The sequence below is a fragment of the Neophocaena asiaeorientalis genome, unplaced genomic scaffold (assembly GCF_003031525.2).
Source record: "Neophocaena asiaeorientalis asiaeorientalis breed wild unplaced genomic scaffold, Neophocaena_asiaeorientalis_V1.1 scaffold145, whole genome shotgun sequence".
Classification (NCBI taxonomy): Eukaryota; Metazoa; Chordata; class Mammalia; order Artiodactyla; family Phocoenidae; genus Neophocaena; species Neophocaena asiaeorientalis.
The window spans coordinates 673,220-690,302 of record NW_020172629.1 but is presented as its reverse complement, the minus strand read 5'-3'; the positions used below and the strand labels follow the sequence as shown (position 1 = coordinate 690,302).

Below are 17,083 nucleotides of genomic sequence, written 5' to 3'. Positions count from 1 at the left end.
GGCCCAGCCCCAGAAGGTGCAAAGAACAAAGCACACAAGTCAAGGGCAGGTTACCTCTATCTAAAGGCATTTTAAAAAGTAAAATATCCAAGCAAATAACCCAACTGCTTTTTTTAAACTGAACAAATTAGATGTTTTAGCATTTAGAGATAATTCCAAATAACACTAAGTGTCCCAAAATTACTATAAAAATTACACTTTGGCAACAGTGTGATCCCACTAGGTGAGGACACACAGGTTAGCTCCCCTTCACCCCACACCAAAGCCCAAGCTTGCTTGGGTAAACTGAGTAAATTCACCAGCTGGTTAAGAATTATTACCTTGGAGGAACACAGCATGAACGCCCTGCTCGTGTTAGTTATCTGAGTTTAATGAGAATGTTCCCAAAGAACGTTGAAGTTCCTCGCTGTAAACTGACCCATCTCCTTGGGATGCTGGTCATTACACTACACACCTGACCTCTTACACAAAGGAAACTGCTGGTGTGCGTGGGTCGGCGGGCAGGGTAAAGCTGCACAGCGGCCTCACGAGCTCCGTACCCGCCCTGACCGCACACCTGGGCTCCGTACCCGCCCTGACCGCACACCTGGGCTCCGTACCCGCCCTGACCGCACACCTGGGCTCCGTACCCGCCCTGACCGCACACCTGGGCTCCGTACCCGCCCTGACCGCACACCTGGGCTCCGTACCCGCCCTGACCGCACACCTGGGCTGAGTCCAGCTGACAAACCTCTGAATGTCACTTCACACGGGGGCTGAGGGTGGCTGCAACTTGCGCTTCTCCCTCGCTGCCCAGACGGGCACGCCCGCCGGCCTGCGCTGGCGAGGGGCCTCACCTTTATTCTGCCGCCACTGAGCTCCTCGCTGAGTCTCAGTCTGGCGTCCACCACCCTTTTTAAGTCTCTCTGCAGGCGACGTCCAAAGTCCCTGAACATCGTCGAGCCCCCCGAAAGAACGACATTCTAAAAGACACAAAGCAGAGGTTTCCTTGCATGAAATCACCCGCCCACGCTGGCCTAGTGACCTGCCCACGACACACCCCACGCGCCCAATCGCTTGTATGAATAACACACTTCAATCTATGTGAAAAGATGATCACCGAAGCAGAGCTAATGCTATCGAGAAAGTATAAACTGTACTTTTCTTCCTGTGTCACAAATTCTTTCTCTTGGTGCTCTTCCTCAATTATAACCAAGCGAAAACACACTGCCTGTTCCATTTCTCAAAGGGCCATCTTCTACCAACACCCCTCCCCGTTTTCTCTTGACAAACTGCAAATCTAGATCTTTCAGACAACATCCTGCCCCAGGATCAACATCACGAATAATCACTGCTGCACCCGGTCACCCGTGGAGAAATCGCTCAGAAACAACAGGAGACGGTTCGGTTCCTATCAGAGTCAAGGGGCCACCAACCCATGCTGCTCTCAGGGGTCACCCCTGCTCACCGACACTCCTCCTCGACCTGGCCAGGAGCTGAGAGAACCAGGACCAAGTCCCGGACAGGTCAGGTGGCAACCTTACTAGAGTAAAACAAGGGCATTCTGATCCCCACCTTCTTGAAGAGACAGGTCTCTTCACCTGCTAACACCCTCACATAAACTGTGTATCTGTTTGCTACTGAGAATCACCATTTAAAAGCATTCTTGATATTCTGGGCATCATATCTTAGAATAAGCCTCACAGTTCAATTCTCGACTTCATAAATTATATAGATAAAAAAACTTTATCTAAATCCATCACTGCTCTTCCAATTCTGTCACCTGCACTGCTAGCACTCTTTCTAGCATTTTTCTCTCCAGTCCAGGATACAGTCTTGGGTCAGTTGCTGCAATTACTTCTCATATCTCTGTAATGGATTTTTTAATTTAAAAATTAACTCACCAGGGTATGAAAACGATTGTTCGTTAAGATCAGAAGCATTGCGTTGCTTTCAAAGGTGTAACACATAAGATTCATTTTTTCATTCATTCACACAACAATAAAAACGGTGCTGTGGGGCTTCCCTGGTGGCGCAGTGGTTAAGAATCTGCCTGCCAATGCAGGGGACACGGGTTCGAGCCGTGGTCTGGGAAGATCCCACATGCCACGGAGCAACTAAGCCCATGAGCCACAACTACTGAGACTGTGCATCTGGAGCCTGTGCTCCACAAAGGGAGAGGCCGTGACAGTGAGAGGCCCGCGCACCGCGATGAAGAGTGGCCCCCGCTCGCCGCAACTAGAGAAAGCCCTCGCACAGAAACGAAGACCCAACACAGCCAAAAATAAATAAATAAAAATTTTTAAAAAAACGGTGCCATGTAGGCACTGTGTATACGTGGTCAGATGATTTTAGACGAAGTAGCCAAGATACTACAACAGGAAAAGAATAGTCTTTGCAACAAACGATGCTGAATAATTAATATCCACAGAGGAGAAATGAACATTTGCTTACTTACCTTACTTCACACACACAATTTAACTCAATATGGATCACAGATTTAAATGCAAGGGCTAAAACTTACAGAGCTTCTAGAAGAAAATATTTTCTTAAAGTCTTCATGACTATGATGTAGGCAAAGGTGTCTTTGATCGGACATAAAAAGCGTGAACCATAAAAAATAAAAACTGATAAACTGAACTTTATAAAATGAAAACTCCTGTTCTTCAAAAGATACCACTAAGGAAATGAAAAGACAAGCCACAGACTAGGAAGAAGTATCTGCAATACATATTCTAACAAAGGACTTATATCCAGAATATAAAAAGAGCTCTTACAACTCAATAATAATATAAACAAGCCAACTGAAAAACGGGCAAAAGATTCAAGCAGACATTTCACAAAAGAAGATGCACACAGACCGATAAGTACGTGAAAAGAGAGGCAACAGCATTTGTAATCAGGATCATACAAACCAAATCCATTACACACCAAGTTTAGGTTAAAATACAAACAAATGAAACTCTTGCACATCGCTGGTGGAAGTATGAATGATACAACCACTTTGGGAAAAGTTCAGTCGTTTTTATAAAGTCAGTGGTTACTGTTTTCTTTCTTAAAGACTTTGGCACTTCTCAAATTTTCTAAATGCATTTTAAGCCAGAAACGATCATCCTCTCTCACCTATAGAGTCTACATTTCCTACACTAAGACGGTGTTTTATGGTGCTGTCTGCTGACCTGCTGAAAGGCCACGGAGCCCAATTTGCACAGCACCTCCTCACTCAGTGCGGCTTGTGCTATCTGCTTACCCAGACCACCGTGTGGACTGGGTTCTTCTACAGACTGCAGCTTACTCTGCTGCGTAACTGTTTATCCCACGATGTCAAATAAAAGCCTCAATCGTAAACTACCTCTACAAAAGCAAAGGCCCTGTCTTTATGCTAGTAAAGAACATCCTAGCACACATCATCATGAACACTACACACAGCCTGTTAGCCACCTGACGTTTAAGCCAGAAAGACAAAGTCTATGTTAATAATAAGCTCATTCAATACCTTATATAGTATTAAAAATAACAAAAACTCCCAGTCCTGTAACACTAAGTATATTCTGTGCTGGAGGCTCTATTCGTACTCCTAATCCTGTCTGACAGACACGCCGTGCCCTACCCACCATGCTATTCCTCCGTTAACCAGAGGCACAAAGATGCTCACAGCGAAGTCTCCACCCCCACTGCTCGCTACAGGTTAAGATGACAACTCTCCCGGCAACCACCCCTAGGTGGAAATTTTGAAAGGCTTGTACCTCTTTAGGGACAAGAGCTTTTTTTAAAATAAAAAAATTCACAGCTTTTTAGGGAAGCATGCAACTTACTCTGTTACAGCAGTTCTCAAACTTTTTCTTAAATGTTTATTTTTGGCCACGTTAGGTCTTAGTTGTGGCACGCGGGCTCTCTAGTTGTGGCGCGTGGGCTCAGTAGTTGCAGCGCGAGGGCTTAGTTGCCCCGTGGCATGTAGGATCTTAGTCCCCAACCAGGGATCAAACCGGCGTCCCCTGCGTTGCAAGACGGATTCTTAAGCACTGGACGGCACAAGAGCTTTTTTACTCTCAGATGGAACCCAAAGACTGCAATCCCAGCAAAGTTTGAACAAACTTACTTCTCAAAGGTGGGCCGTAGGATGCCCCGCCCTGTCCTAGAGGAAATCCAACTCCAAGCTGGCTCAAAACGGCTGCCTGACCGTAGGAGACGTAACAACAAATGTCTTTCGAGAATTACCTGCATGTCTCCTCCCCCGGTGACTCCTCTTCTCCCCTCAGCTGCTGTAACCTGGCCTCTGCCCGCATCCTCACCTCGACCCTCATCCTGGGTGACCTCTGGGCGTCACCTGACACGGCTGATGGCAGCTGTCTCCCCTTGACTCCCAGAGTGTTCTTTCTCTTCTCTCTTTGACTGCTCCTTCCTGGCTTCTTGGATGGTTAACTCTGTGTGTCAGCTTGGTCTGGCCACAGCACCCAATGACTGACCCACACGGCAACCTCGGTGTCGCTGTGAAGGTACTTTGCAGATGTGGTCAACGCTAAGAGCGTCCTCCCTAACGCGGATGGGGCCTCTTCCAAGGAGCCAGAGGCCCTGGGCACAAGAATGAGGCGCTGGCCTCAAGCCCGACACACTCCCGTCAGGGTCTATCCCGGTGCCCACGTGAGGCCGGGCCCTCCTTGGAGGCTCAGTGCACATTTGCTCAACGTTGTCAAAACGGTGTCAAAACAGTCACCATCGGCCCCTCCTCATTCTCTCATAACAATAAGCCTCTGGAAGTTCCTCTCCACCTGGCAGGTCAGTGCTCAGCTGTGACATCACTCTTCCCTCCCCAGCGGCACACGGATCCCGCCATTCCTGGACACCTGGGCAGGAAGCATCAACTACGGGGGTGCACGTGGAGCCGGGGCTCGACAAGCAAGCCCTGGGCCTGCTCTGTCCACCACCTGGCCCCAAACCACCCGCTCATCTGCTCACACGTCACACTGCACTTGGGAATCTCACCTGAATAGAAGGCCTACTGTGAAAAGGGTTGAACAAACCAATAACGTCTTAAAATGTGTATTTCGCTCTCTCAAGTATTAAAGATATTTCAACTCATTCACCATTAAGAATAAAAATACATATATAACTCACTTTGCAATAGCTCCTCCGATTTAAAAGGTATTAACATACTTACATAGAACCCAATTCAAGCAATCTGTTCCAGAAAAATAATTCCTTGAACCACATCAAGATGCAGTCACATCTGCTTGACAAACACAACGAATGAGATTTTTTAACAACCCCCAGCCCACTGCCAAAGCAGGTCTAAAAATATTTATTTGCCAGCCCCGCTCTCCCTCCTGGACTTGGTGCCCACCACCTTCAGTACCACTCCGGGCTCCACCCGGAGCAGGGTTCTGCAGCCTCTGCCCTGTGCCCGCGCTCCCACCTATGCCAAGTGCTCTCCCCCTGGCTTGCACCCCCACCTCATCTCTGCAGGCCGAGCCCTCAGACCAGCTCCCCGCCACCTTCTCCAAGCCCTCCTTGAGCCCCTCTCATTAAATTTCCATGACACCTCAATAAACGACATTTAGCTTGTGGTGGTTCCCGTGAGAATTATTTCAGTATTATTTTTAGCGTTTTTATAAGCTCTTGAAGACAAGATCCATCTCTCATACATACTTAAATCCTCTAAGTTAACAACAGTGTCTTGTATTTAGTAGAGACCCAGCTGCATTACAAAGCAACTCAAAATTGGCTTTGCCCTCGAGTAAAGCGTGAGAGCTACTAAACGCTGACTAACCCCAGAGCGAACTGGCTGCTAACAGTGGTTCTCAATTTAGCTGCACATGAAAATCATCTGGGAAGCTTTTAAAATCCGGATGCCCAAAACAGTTACATCAGAATATCTGGGGGTGGGACCCAGACTTCAGTATATTTTAATGCTACTGGGGTGACGCCCATGGACAGCCAGGGCCGAAAATGTCTTGTTTCAAGCAGCACCTGCTGCTTGCAATGACTTGGCTTCATGGGGAAATCACAGGCCTCCCAGACTTGGCTCTCACACACGAGTCCCCTCCAGACCCGACCTCCATCATACTTAGAGACTGAACAGAAAAAGGGGGTATGTGAATACCCTTCTGATCTACAGGCCAGACTGAAATAAAAATTAGATTACAACTCCTTTTGTCCAAAAAAACTGTTTTACGTTTTTGAAGATTCTAAATTTTCAAAGTCACATTTCATTCTCCACCGACCTCTTTCCCTTGTACACCAGCCTGAGGAAGGTGTTAACTCAGGACCAAGAAGGTCTCGGGTGCTTCCCTTGCCCGCTTCTCCGTAAGCAACTCCACCTACAGTTCCCAAGACTGAGCCTGGGAAACATAAGAGGTCCAGGCCCGAATGGTCCAGACAGCGCCTTTGGGAGCAGGTGAGGCAACGGGGAGACCCCTTCCTCTGAGGCTGAGAAGCAGAGCTCAGGGCACCAAGCAGCAGCCTCAGAGCCCTTCCCGCGGGGCCTGTGGCTTCCCCTCTGGCTGGTTTGGCCACCTCGGCCGCCCGTCTGAGCCTGTGGGCACTGCGGGGACAGTGCACCGAGGCAGGAGTCAGGAAACCAGCCTCCTGGAGGGGCACCTTGCCCGGGCACGGAATCCAGCAGGGCACAGCAGACAGGCTGCTTCCCGTGGGCAATCATGAGTTTCTTTGGGTACGAACCTGCTTCCTACTTCTTTAGTGGTTACTGAGTACTTTTTAAGCCCCACGACACGTGTCTGGGACACCGACAAAAGGGGGCCCAGCAGGTAGGAAGAAACATCGGTAACAGAGGAGGGAATGACAAAGTAACAGTAAGACTGGAGAGGAAAGACGTGCTACCTAAAGACACGTGAACACAGCTCTCCAGAGCAAGATACCCACGTGCTCTGCAGAAGCACTTGTACGTACTATGTCTCTAATTACTTTCAAAATCCCACAAACTGTACATCTGTGCATTTCATGAACACAGATGTCGCGGTGGAAGGTTCTTTCCACAGCAAGCTCACGGCTAAACTCTGGAGGAGGAGGAGGAAAGCGGGACCAAAAGTCCAGAGCTAATCCGAAGAACAAGGCCGCCCGCCATGGATGCTGCCCCCGGAGCCCGGAACACGCGGTGACGGCCTCTGGACACGAGCGGGCAGAACAGTGGCCGGCGGGGGCCACAGGGCCCTGCGGTGAGAGGAGCCTTTCCCAACAGCAGCCCTGGCTGCAGTCAGCGAATGAGTGCGTGAGGCCTGAGCCGGAAAGTGTGAGAATCGCGTTTCCCACCTACATCCCCAACGCCTGTTTTCATATACAAAGTTCCTGGGAACACAGCCCCTCCTGGTCACTCACGTGTTCTCTGGCAGCAACACAGACCGAATGGCCCACAAAGCTGAAAATACTTACCATCTGGCCCTTTGCAGAAAGAGCTGGCCAACCCCTGGTCTAAAACCACCACGGGGAAAAGCATGACGACAGCCATTATTACCTAGCAGGCAAACACGCAGGAAAGGGCATGTTTAGGCTTCGATGTTACACTTGCATTCACTCATCAAGCCCTTTGTTCTGGAAACAAGTCCCTTTCGTGGTGGCCGTGGCAGAGGTGCCAGCAGACAGTCCTCACCCTCCCCACGCCCAGGGCTGGCAGTGTGGCTGGGCCACGTGGCAGCGACAGGCCACAGGCGGGAGCCAGGTGCCTGCCAGCCGGCTCCCCCGCAGAGGTGACCACCAGGGTGACACTCCAGGGGAGCCGCCTCACAGGGGACAGTCCGTGAACACACAAGTGAACGTGTGCTGCGAGCACCGAGACGCCAGGGTTAGCTTCTCACCTGCTGGGTGGCAGCGCAGACCGGGCCCCGCTGTGTCCCTCCTTCCCCACGGGGTACAGAGCCCGACAAAGGAGAAAAACACGGCCCACCCTCAGTCAGCCCCCCACCAAGCCTACTGAGATCCTAAACCACTCGCAAGCCTGCCGTAACTCGGCCAAGGTCCCACACAGAAGCACTAACACGGCTGGCGGAGCAGGGCCAGGCAACCAGGGCCAAGCAGAAAGCCCTCGAACGCCTCAGGGAAGAAATGACTTTTCCAGGGGGTGAAGCAGTCGAGACAGGGTTTCCCTCTTTGAGGAATCGTCTTCCTGCCACATTTTACATAATCTTCAGTGTGATGTGGTGGAAAAAGCACGAGTTTTCAAAGGTGTGGCAAGTGGACTCAAAATCCAACCCTGCCACTTAGCTAAGTGATCCTACCCGGAGCTTAACCCCTCTCAAAACTCAACTGTCTGTTGGACAGCTACATATAAAAGAATGAAATTATAACACTCTCTAATCCCATGTACAAAATTATATATATGAAATTATAACACTCTCTAATCCCATGTACAAAAATCAACTCAAAATGGATTAAAGATCTAAATGTAAGACCAGAGGCCATAAAACTCCTAGAAGAAAACATAGGCAGAGCACTCTTTTGACATAAATCATAGCAATATTTTTTGGATTTGTCCAAAAAATAAAAGCAAAAATAAACAAATGGGACCTAATTAAACTTAAAACGTTTGCACAGCAAAGGAAACCATCAATAAAACGAAAAGACGAAAAACGAAAAGACAACCGATTGAATGGGAGAAAATATTTGCAAATGATACGACTGATAAGGGGTTAATATCCAAAATATATAAACAGTTCATACAACTCAACATGAGAAAAAACAAACGACCCAATCAAAAAATGGGCAGAGGATATGAACAGACGTTTTGCCAAAGAAGACATACAGATGGCCAAAAGGCACGTGAAAAGTTTCTCAACACCGTTAATCATCAGAGAAATGCAAATTAAAACCACAATGAGCTGTCACCTCACACCTGTCAGAATGGCTATCATCAAAAATACCACAAAAACAAATGTTGGAGAGGGTGTGGAGAAAAGGGAACCCTTGTGCACTGTTGGTGGGAATGTAAATTGGTGCAGCCACTATGGAGAACAGTATGGAGGTTTCTCGAAAAGCTAAAAATAGAACTACCTAATGATCTAGCAATTCCACTTCTGGGTATTTATCCAAAAAAAATGAAAACACTTGGGGCTCCCCTGGTGGCACGGTGGTTGGGAGTCTGCCTGCCGATGCAGGGGACACGGGTTCGTGCCCCAGTCCGGGAAGATCCCACATGCCGCGGAGCGGCTGCACCCGTGAGCCATGGCTACTGAGCCTGCGTGTCCGGAGCCTGTGCTCCGCAACAGGAGAGGCCACAGCAGTGAGAGGCCAGCGTACCGCAAAAAAAAAAAAAAAAAGAAAAGAAAAGAAAAGAAAACACTTAACTCAAAAAGATATATGCACCCCTAAGTTCATAGCAGCATTACTTTCAATTGCCAAGATATGGAAGCAACCTAAGCGACCATCAACAGATGAATGGATAAAGAAAATGTGGTGTGTGTGTATATATATATATATACACACATATACATACATACACAAGGGAATATTACTCAGCCATAAATAAGAATGAAATGTTGCCATTTGCAGCAACATGGATGGACTTGGAGGGTATTATGCTAAGTGAAACAAATCAGAGAAAGACAAATACTATATGAGCTCACTTATATGTGGAATCTTAAAAAGAAAACAAACCAGTGAACATAACAATAAAAAAGCAGACTCACAGATATACAGAACAAACTAATGGTTCCCAGTGGAGAGAGGGAAGGGGCGAGGGGCAAGACAGGAGTACGGGATTAAGAGGTACAAACTACTATGTATAAAATAAACAGGCTACAAGGATATACTGTAAAAAAACAGGGAATATAGCCAATATTTTATAACTAGGAATGGAATATAGCCTTTAAAAATTGCAAATCACTGTTATACACCTAAAACTTACATAATATTGTACATCAACTATACCTCAATAATTTTTTTTAGAAGTCCAAGACCAGTTTGCTCCACTTGACCCAGGTCCCTCTAGTTTTGCTTCCTTTTCCCATCTCTGGGGCTCAGGGCCATCATCTATTAAACAAGGAGCCCAGGTTACAAGGCCATCTCTACCTCCTGTAAATGTACTGAAAGTGAACTAAACTGTCTGATGAGAAAAAATCTCACCCATGAACAATCTGTAACTGCTGGCAGAAGTTTCTTTTCCGTTAGGATGAAATAAAGACTAAAGAGTGGGGCTTCCCTGGTGGCGCAGTGGTTGGGAGTCCGCCTGCCGATGCAGGGGACACAGGTTCGTGCCCCGGTCTGGGAAGATCCCACATGCCACGGAGCGGCTGGGCCCGTGAGCCATGGCCGCTGAGCCTGTGCGTCCGGAGCCTGTGCTCCGCAACGGGAGAGGCCACAACAGTGAGAGGCCCGCGTAACGCAAAAAAAAAAAAAAAAGACTAAAGAGCCCACACCTGTTCCTTGCTTTCACGGACAAGAAGACACAGCTGATGTTAAGTGAGATTTAAGAAGTAGGGAGAGCAAGGCATGTATTTTACTAAACTTACTAATACTCCCACCTGTCTCTAGTTTCCCTTTCTTGCACATTTTGTTGGAGGAGAGAGCTGTTTAATTAAGGACATGTAACAGTAAAAATAGAATTATAATTTGTTTTCACCCATAAAAAGTTGTCTACATAGGAAAATGTTTTCCAATAATAAAAATAACATTTGTTAACTCTAAAATTTCAATCTTAAAACACAAGAAGTAGAAGGTAAAAGTTATGCATCTTCTACCCCCAAAGATGTTATTTTCTTTAAGAGTTTAGCATTCATTGAAAACCTTTTCTGTATACGTATGCAAACTATATTTTTAAATGCAACAATACCGCGTGTACACTTTACAACTCGCCTCTCACTTACAACGTAAACTACACACACCTTCTCGTTTGAATTTACACTAATTCACCTCACTCTTTTTAAAGACTGCGAGTACCCCATTGTGTAGATGAAACAAAGCTTATTAAGCCCTCACTCCTGAGCCTGATATGCTCCTCTTTAAACTCAGGTCCCTGGGCTGAGAAGGTAAGACAGGGCAGAGGCTGAGGGCCGAAAATTACATGAGTATTTTCTAGCTGACCGCTTCATTTCAGGCTCTGACCTCTTCCTGGCAACGGCACATTGGGCGCAAACCTCAATATGCATGAAGCAAGACCAGTGAATTCATGGAAACCATGAGGGGAAGGATACCCTTCATCTTTCCATCGATACATAAGGTTAAAGCTGTCCAGTTTAAAATACAGCTGGCCAGGTAAGAATAAAGCCATGAGAATACTTAAACACTTCTGGTGAGCTGAGTCCTATTTCCAAACATTTGAGTCACCTCCACGCCAAGAAAAATATTTCGCCAGTATGCTGGCCTTTAACAAATCCTGTAAGACAGGAGTGAAACAGGAACATCTGCAGACTGACGTTAAGAACCTATTATTCCAAGAATGCTGGGCCTTTAACTGTGCAATGAACCCGAGCACCTTACCCAGGCAGCTTATACCTTATACAGCGGACGACGGACATCGATGGGGCAGCTCTGAATGACTTCATCAACAACGTCCGAGATGGACTCCATAAAGTCTGGGTTGGCAAACTGAATTTCGTATAAACATAAAAGAAACATTACACATTTCTCTCAATAACCTTTTTAAAAAGTAACTTTAACAAATACAGAATGTACTATACCTTTAAAACCGTCACACTGGAATGACTACGTCAAATGTTCACGTTAGAAGAACCCAAGTGACTGTGCATGGGGTGATGGTGACACGAGCCCTCAGGAGATGACATGTGTGGGGTCAGCAAGGGGAAAACATCAAAGAGTAGCAAAAACAGACCAGCTCTGCATTAGGACACACGGTGAATCCTGCTGTCAGAGTGTGAAACGCGTGTGCATGATGTATGTGACATGTAATGAAAATGCCACGAATACACAATAAGTATACCACTTATGAATATTAACATCATGAAAAAATTAGCCATGATATAAGAAAAAAACACAGTCAATGAAAGATCACACTGTAAACCTGAGCTAGAAGCCTGGGGAGGGTTCGGGGCGGGGGTGGCTTTTAAATGAAACAGTCAGTATGGTAGCAATCATGTCACTGAGTAAACAGTCTTGGATTCAATTCCGTAAGTTAAGTAAGTTAAAGTATAAATAATTCAACTTAAAAAAACTTTAAATACACTTTAAAAATCAAGGAATGCTTTAACGTACTCGAGGGGAAGAAGGTAACATCCAGTTGCTCACCAGCTGCTCACTGGACATTTTCAGTTTTATGTCTATTTTAAATCAGTCATATCAAAGGCATGATTATTAGATTATAGTAAGGCATACATTGTGTGCCATTTCCCTATACAAAATGGTCATACACATCTAAAAACAGGCAGCAGCTTGTAACCTACCTATCAAATGTAAACTGAATTAGGCAGAAAAATATACCAAAATACAAATAAAATCCACTTTATTTAAACCTTAAAATGTTGCCTCTTGATGACTGCTTCTGCAAAAGTAATAATAATTCTTTGTGACTATAGTTAAAATGATGATATCTGTAATTCCTAAAGCCCATCTAACTAATGGAAAGGTTAGTCCTCAGACAGAAGCTTTAACTAACTTGCAGCAGGGAACACAGCAGGACCAACTGTCTGGGGTTAAAAGCTGCAACCAGGATGGACCATCACCAAGGATGGAAAGGTTACATGTTACATGTTACCCTACTCCCATACAAAGGCAGATTGCATTCGGTCCCTGGGATTAACTAGTTTTCATATTACTATGGATTAATTTCATTTCCATTATCTTCTGTTGCTCTTAAAGCGTCTCCCTAATCACTCATTATCTCTAACGGAGAACCAAGTCTAAAGAGGGGCATCAGTCAAGCAGGCAACCTGCACAGGGGCTGTAAGAGCTGCAGAGGGTGCAGCGTGTATCCCAGCGTCCTCACAACAGGCGGCCTGAGAGCTGCTCGGGAAACCCCACTGGGGACTCTCCGTACACACATGAGGTGGCAGTATCGCTCCACATGTGCCATACCTCACACTCAAAAAGCTAACATCTTACCTCCGGGTGAAAGAAAATCTCAGGGCCCAGGAACCTTTCGTAGCCAACATCTATAATGAACTTCTTCTGGTTGACTGCATTGATCCCCGTGTACTGTTTGATCCACTTCTGAGGGTCCACATCATACTTGGCAAATTCCTTGACGATATCAGGGCAAATGTAACAGTATTTCTCCTGCAGACACACACAAAGAGATGTCACCAGAGTCTGCCCTCTGACAAGTACCCAGCATCAAACACCCTGAAATGAGTCCCACACACACACAACTCCAGTATGGACGTGTGGCCAAGCCTCACAGACTTTTCATGACTACGCTCTGGACTTGTAAATCTGCTTCCTTTGCAGCTCGGCTATGAACCTCAGCCTTACCCTATCAAATTTTGCTGCATATCATCTGAAGTGATGTCTAAAGGTATCCCTCTCCGCGTTCCTTATTCCTCCTGGGCCCCTACACAGCGCCTGGCCGGGCACACACCGCCATCCACCCTGCACCAGTAGACCGCATTCCCCACGATGAATGCGGTAGATCTCACCCCCATGCCTACCACGGCCCACCGGTGGGTCGTGAACCTGCTGTGCAGCCCGACACAGCATGGTCATCAGCTCCACGACAGTATTCACTGAGTGCCTAGGCACACGGGATGCGCAAGTGAACAAAACACACACAGACCCCTGCCCACTGGAGCATACGCTCTGGCTAAGTCAAGAGAGTAAAGTGACAGCCATGATATGTAAGTAAGTGACACAGCACGCTAGAAGGCGGCAGGTACCACAGACAAAAGAAAAGGCCCACTTAGGCAGGATGGAGTTGCCGTACGCCCATACACGAGAAGCCACTCATGGTTTCCACCCCAGCACCGGACCAGCCTGACAGGTGGGAAGTGTCTCCTCAGCATCTGGTGACGCTCGACTGGGGATCTCTGGGTCGATCATCTGTCCTGAGAGCTAACCTCAGCAAAGCAGCAGGTGGCACTTGGGTGGCAGATTCTGAAAGTAAGCTGCCTGTGGGCAAGGTGGGCTTTGCGCAACACCAGGCACACAGCTGGAGCTCACTACACATTTTAGAAGGACCTCTGAAGGTCTTTTCATGATATTAAGTTTAAAGTTTCTGAGAATCCCTGAAACAGATCCTAATACCATCCTTGATATACTTTGTCGAATTATAAGCTACACAACCCTGCTCATTGACAACAGAGCGAGTCAGTCCACATGACTTTAAATCTACAGACTGGAGGCAGAAACATTACATTGCCTGGTCAACTTCTTAGGGCACCTCAGCTGGCTCAACTGATGGCATGAAACGCCTCCTTGAAGCTGGAGGGAGAGCAGCCCCGTCAGCCCTAAGTTCTGGACTCCCGCTGCAAGGACAGTGTGTGCCAGAGCCCACCAGCCTCGGGCCCACCTGTGACCCTGGGAGTGACAGGATGCAGGGGCTCTAACCACCCTTTCCAGGATCTCCTCCATCACAGAGAGAAGTGAGGCGAGAACGAACAGCAGGGTCGGGGCAGCTCACCTGCGAGAACACAAGGAGTCTCTCGCACGCCTGACCTTCACTGCTGAGCGACACACTGTCAGGGCCGGACTGGGCCAGCTCCGGGCTCAGGGCCAGAACCGGACCCCAGAAAGCCAGCAAGTGAAGGAAATGCCTCTCGATCATCACACTCAGGGCTCTGCTCACCCCACATCCACCCATTTGTGAAAGAGGGCGTGGTGAGGGAACCTGGATCAGAGATCCAAATCTCTTTCCTTGAAGAAAGGCAAGGAGAGGAAGAGGGAAAGTTGGGGAAATATTTTATTCTAAAAAGAAAGTCTTATGTTGCTTCTATAACCTTCCCACCAGAAGGAAAGGACGGGCCCTGGTGCCTTGGCTGGGCATTCGAGGTGCTCCTGTCCTGGGCACACGGGGCAGCGGGCCCCTCCTCCCAGGAGCCCTGACCACTGCCAGTGCGCCCGGGCTCAAAACACCTGTGTTCACCAGGAGTGGCGGGTGAAACGCGGGAGTCCCGCCCCCGCCCCATGCTTCCTTTCCTTTTAGCCAGCCCGGTCCTGGGTGCTTAGTGCGAGGAAACCAGGGAGCAGCGACGGGGGCGCGGGAGAACAGGCTAGACTCCCCCGCGGCTCAGAAGCTAAGTGTATGCTCAAGGCCATGTGTCGTCCCCACATTTCAATTCTTCTGCAGAAGCAAACAAAACCCTTGCTCCTCATCTATATGAAGATCACGCTTGTATTACTAAGAATCTCTTGCATTTTGGCTTAAAAAAACACAATAATTTGTCCTAATTTTGCAACCTGAAAAGAAAGCTCCTTTCAACAGGGTCTGTCAACTGCTACATACAGAGTCGTACAAAGACCAGACTGATGGATCGGGTCAAGCGGGCATTTTAAAAAAGGAACAATGAGCCATTTTTCTTCTACTCTTACGGATTTAATTGTAAAACCTCCTGTAACTTTTCCGGCATGGTAATTACAGTCTGGAAACTACATGTGGATTCTGCTTTATGATCCCACCCTAGAACAGCATTACTCTGAACGGTAACTCACAGGGCACAGAACCACAGACTACAGGTACTGGGAGTCAGTGTGAATACTGGCTGACCTCACAGGATTCCTAACGGTCGCTGCTGCTGCTGCCTGTTCCTTATTCTAGAAATGAACTTGAAGGGAGACGTGGGAGACACGTCCAGCTAACTGAAGGTTCTACCTGCTCGGGCGCCAATGAAACGATGCTGTACTGCGTAGGGCGCTCAATCCCAGCGATCGAGCTGTTCTCATGTGTAGCTGGAAGCTCCACAAGCGTAAAAAGATCGAGACCCACATTCGTGGGGAGTGGGGAGGAAGGAAGGTGAGGGCGGGGGGTCTCAGCGGCAAGGGAAGCACCCAAACACCTCTCTCACCCGCAAGCCAGCCCCGTTTGCTCCTGCTTTTACCTTGATGGCTTTGGCAGTCTCCAGCGACTGCTCCGGAGGAATCCCCACCTCCCGCTCCCTCAGCAGCTGTTGCATGAAATACGTAATATCTCTCCCTGCGATAGGGATGTGTTTGATGCAGCTCCCAATGACATACCCTTCTGCCTAGGAAGAAGAGGAGACAGACGGCGTGTGAGCGACTCCAGGAGAGAAGGGCTCCCTGGATGCTAAGTCAGTCTCCCGCCCCGCCCGCGTCACTGCATTTACTGAGTCCCCACTCTGTGCACAGCTCAGGCCTGGAGGTCTTTTCAAATGACCGCAGGCACAATTCCGTTAGTAGAACCGGAGATGCCCTGTAAGCCACCAAAATGACGTCTTCGTCAGGAATGTGAAGAGAAAAACCACATGAAATGGTTCATTTCCAAAAAGTACTGCCGTTTGTCAGAACAATGGATCAATCATTTTTTTCTTCCTCTAACAAAAAGGAAGAAGTTTATCTATAAAATCATTAAAACAACTATAAATCGACCTGTATTTAAAAGTCAACAATTTGGTCAGCAGGCAGGACACGGCTTCTAACAACCTGGACTCAATCCGGTTCCACGTCTGTGGGCTGAGTGACCGTGGACACATCTGGCAACATGTTTCATCCTCAGTTCCTTCATCCATAATATGGGGCAAACGGGGTTTATAATACAGAATTCATGAAACAGAGTAAGTCCAGCTCACAGCCCTGTTTGGGACCAGTAGTTAGGTACTCAATAAATGGTCCCGTTTACTGTACAAAGAGCGGCACTTGTTAGGAGTGATTCTGGCCAGTTCACCCAAATGTTCTGCCGTGTGAGACCACGCTGGGAGGAGCTGCGATCCTCTTGCTGGGCCGCCCCCTGCCAGCGCCAGGAAGGGAGCTACAGCTCTTTGCCCACGGCCCGCAGCTCGGCCCGAGGGCCCACACCTTTTAAAAGGAGCTATACACACACACACACACACCCCATATGTGCAGAAAATATGCCTGTAATATACATAAATAACTAGTAACAGGGCTCTCTGAGCAGGGGGCCTGGAGGAGGAAGATGAGAAGGAAAAGGAGGTCTGACTGTCCACTGTGTGTCCCGTTGCAGGCAGCTTCGATTCATCTTCAAAAAAGCAAACTTCAGGGGCTTCCCTGGTGGTGCAGTGGTTGAGAGTCTGCCTGC

The 17,083-nt window shown here is 47.8% G+C and overlaps 1 protein-coding gene across 16 annotated transcripts in view; it reads right to left on the bottom strand.

The window, feature by feature from the left end:
- Nucleotides 1-17,083, bottom strand: part of ACTR3B (actin related protein 3B) — a 105,594-nt gene that overhangs the window by 45,180 nt on the left and 43,331 nt on the right. For 12 of the 16 annotated variants that reach the window (XM_024739131.1, XM_024739133.1, XM_024739134.1 and 9 more), the window contains 5 exons: nt 15,909-16,052; nt 12,982-13,155; nt 11,419-11,511; nt 7,366-7,447; nt 837-962 (listed from right to left, as the gene is read on the bottom strand). In XM_024739131.1, coding sequence (XP_024594899.1) covers nt 837-962; nt 7,366-7,447; nt 11,419-11,511; nt 12,982-13,155; nt 15,909-16,052 — 619 coding nt within the window. Of the gene's footprint in view, nt 1-836; nt 963-5,137; nt 5,207-7,365; nt 7,448-11,418; nt 11,512-12,981; nt 13,156-15,908; nt 16,053-17,083 lie in introns of those variants that run through there. The other 4 variants (XM_024739132.1, XM_024739142.1, XR_003002435.1 and 1 more) reach the window with 3 other exon arrangements.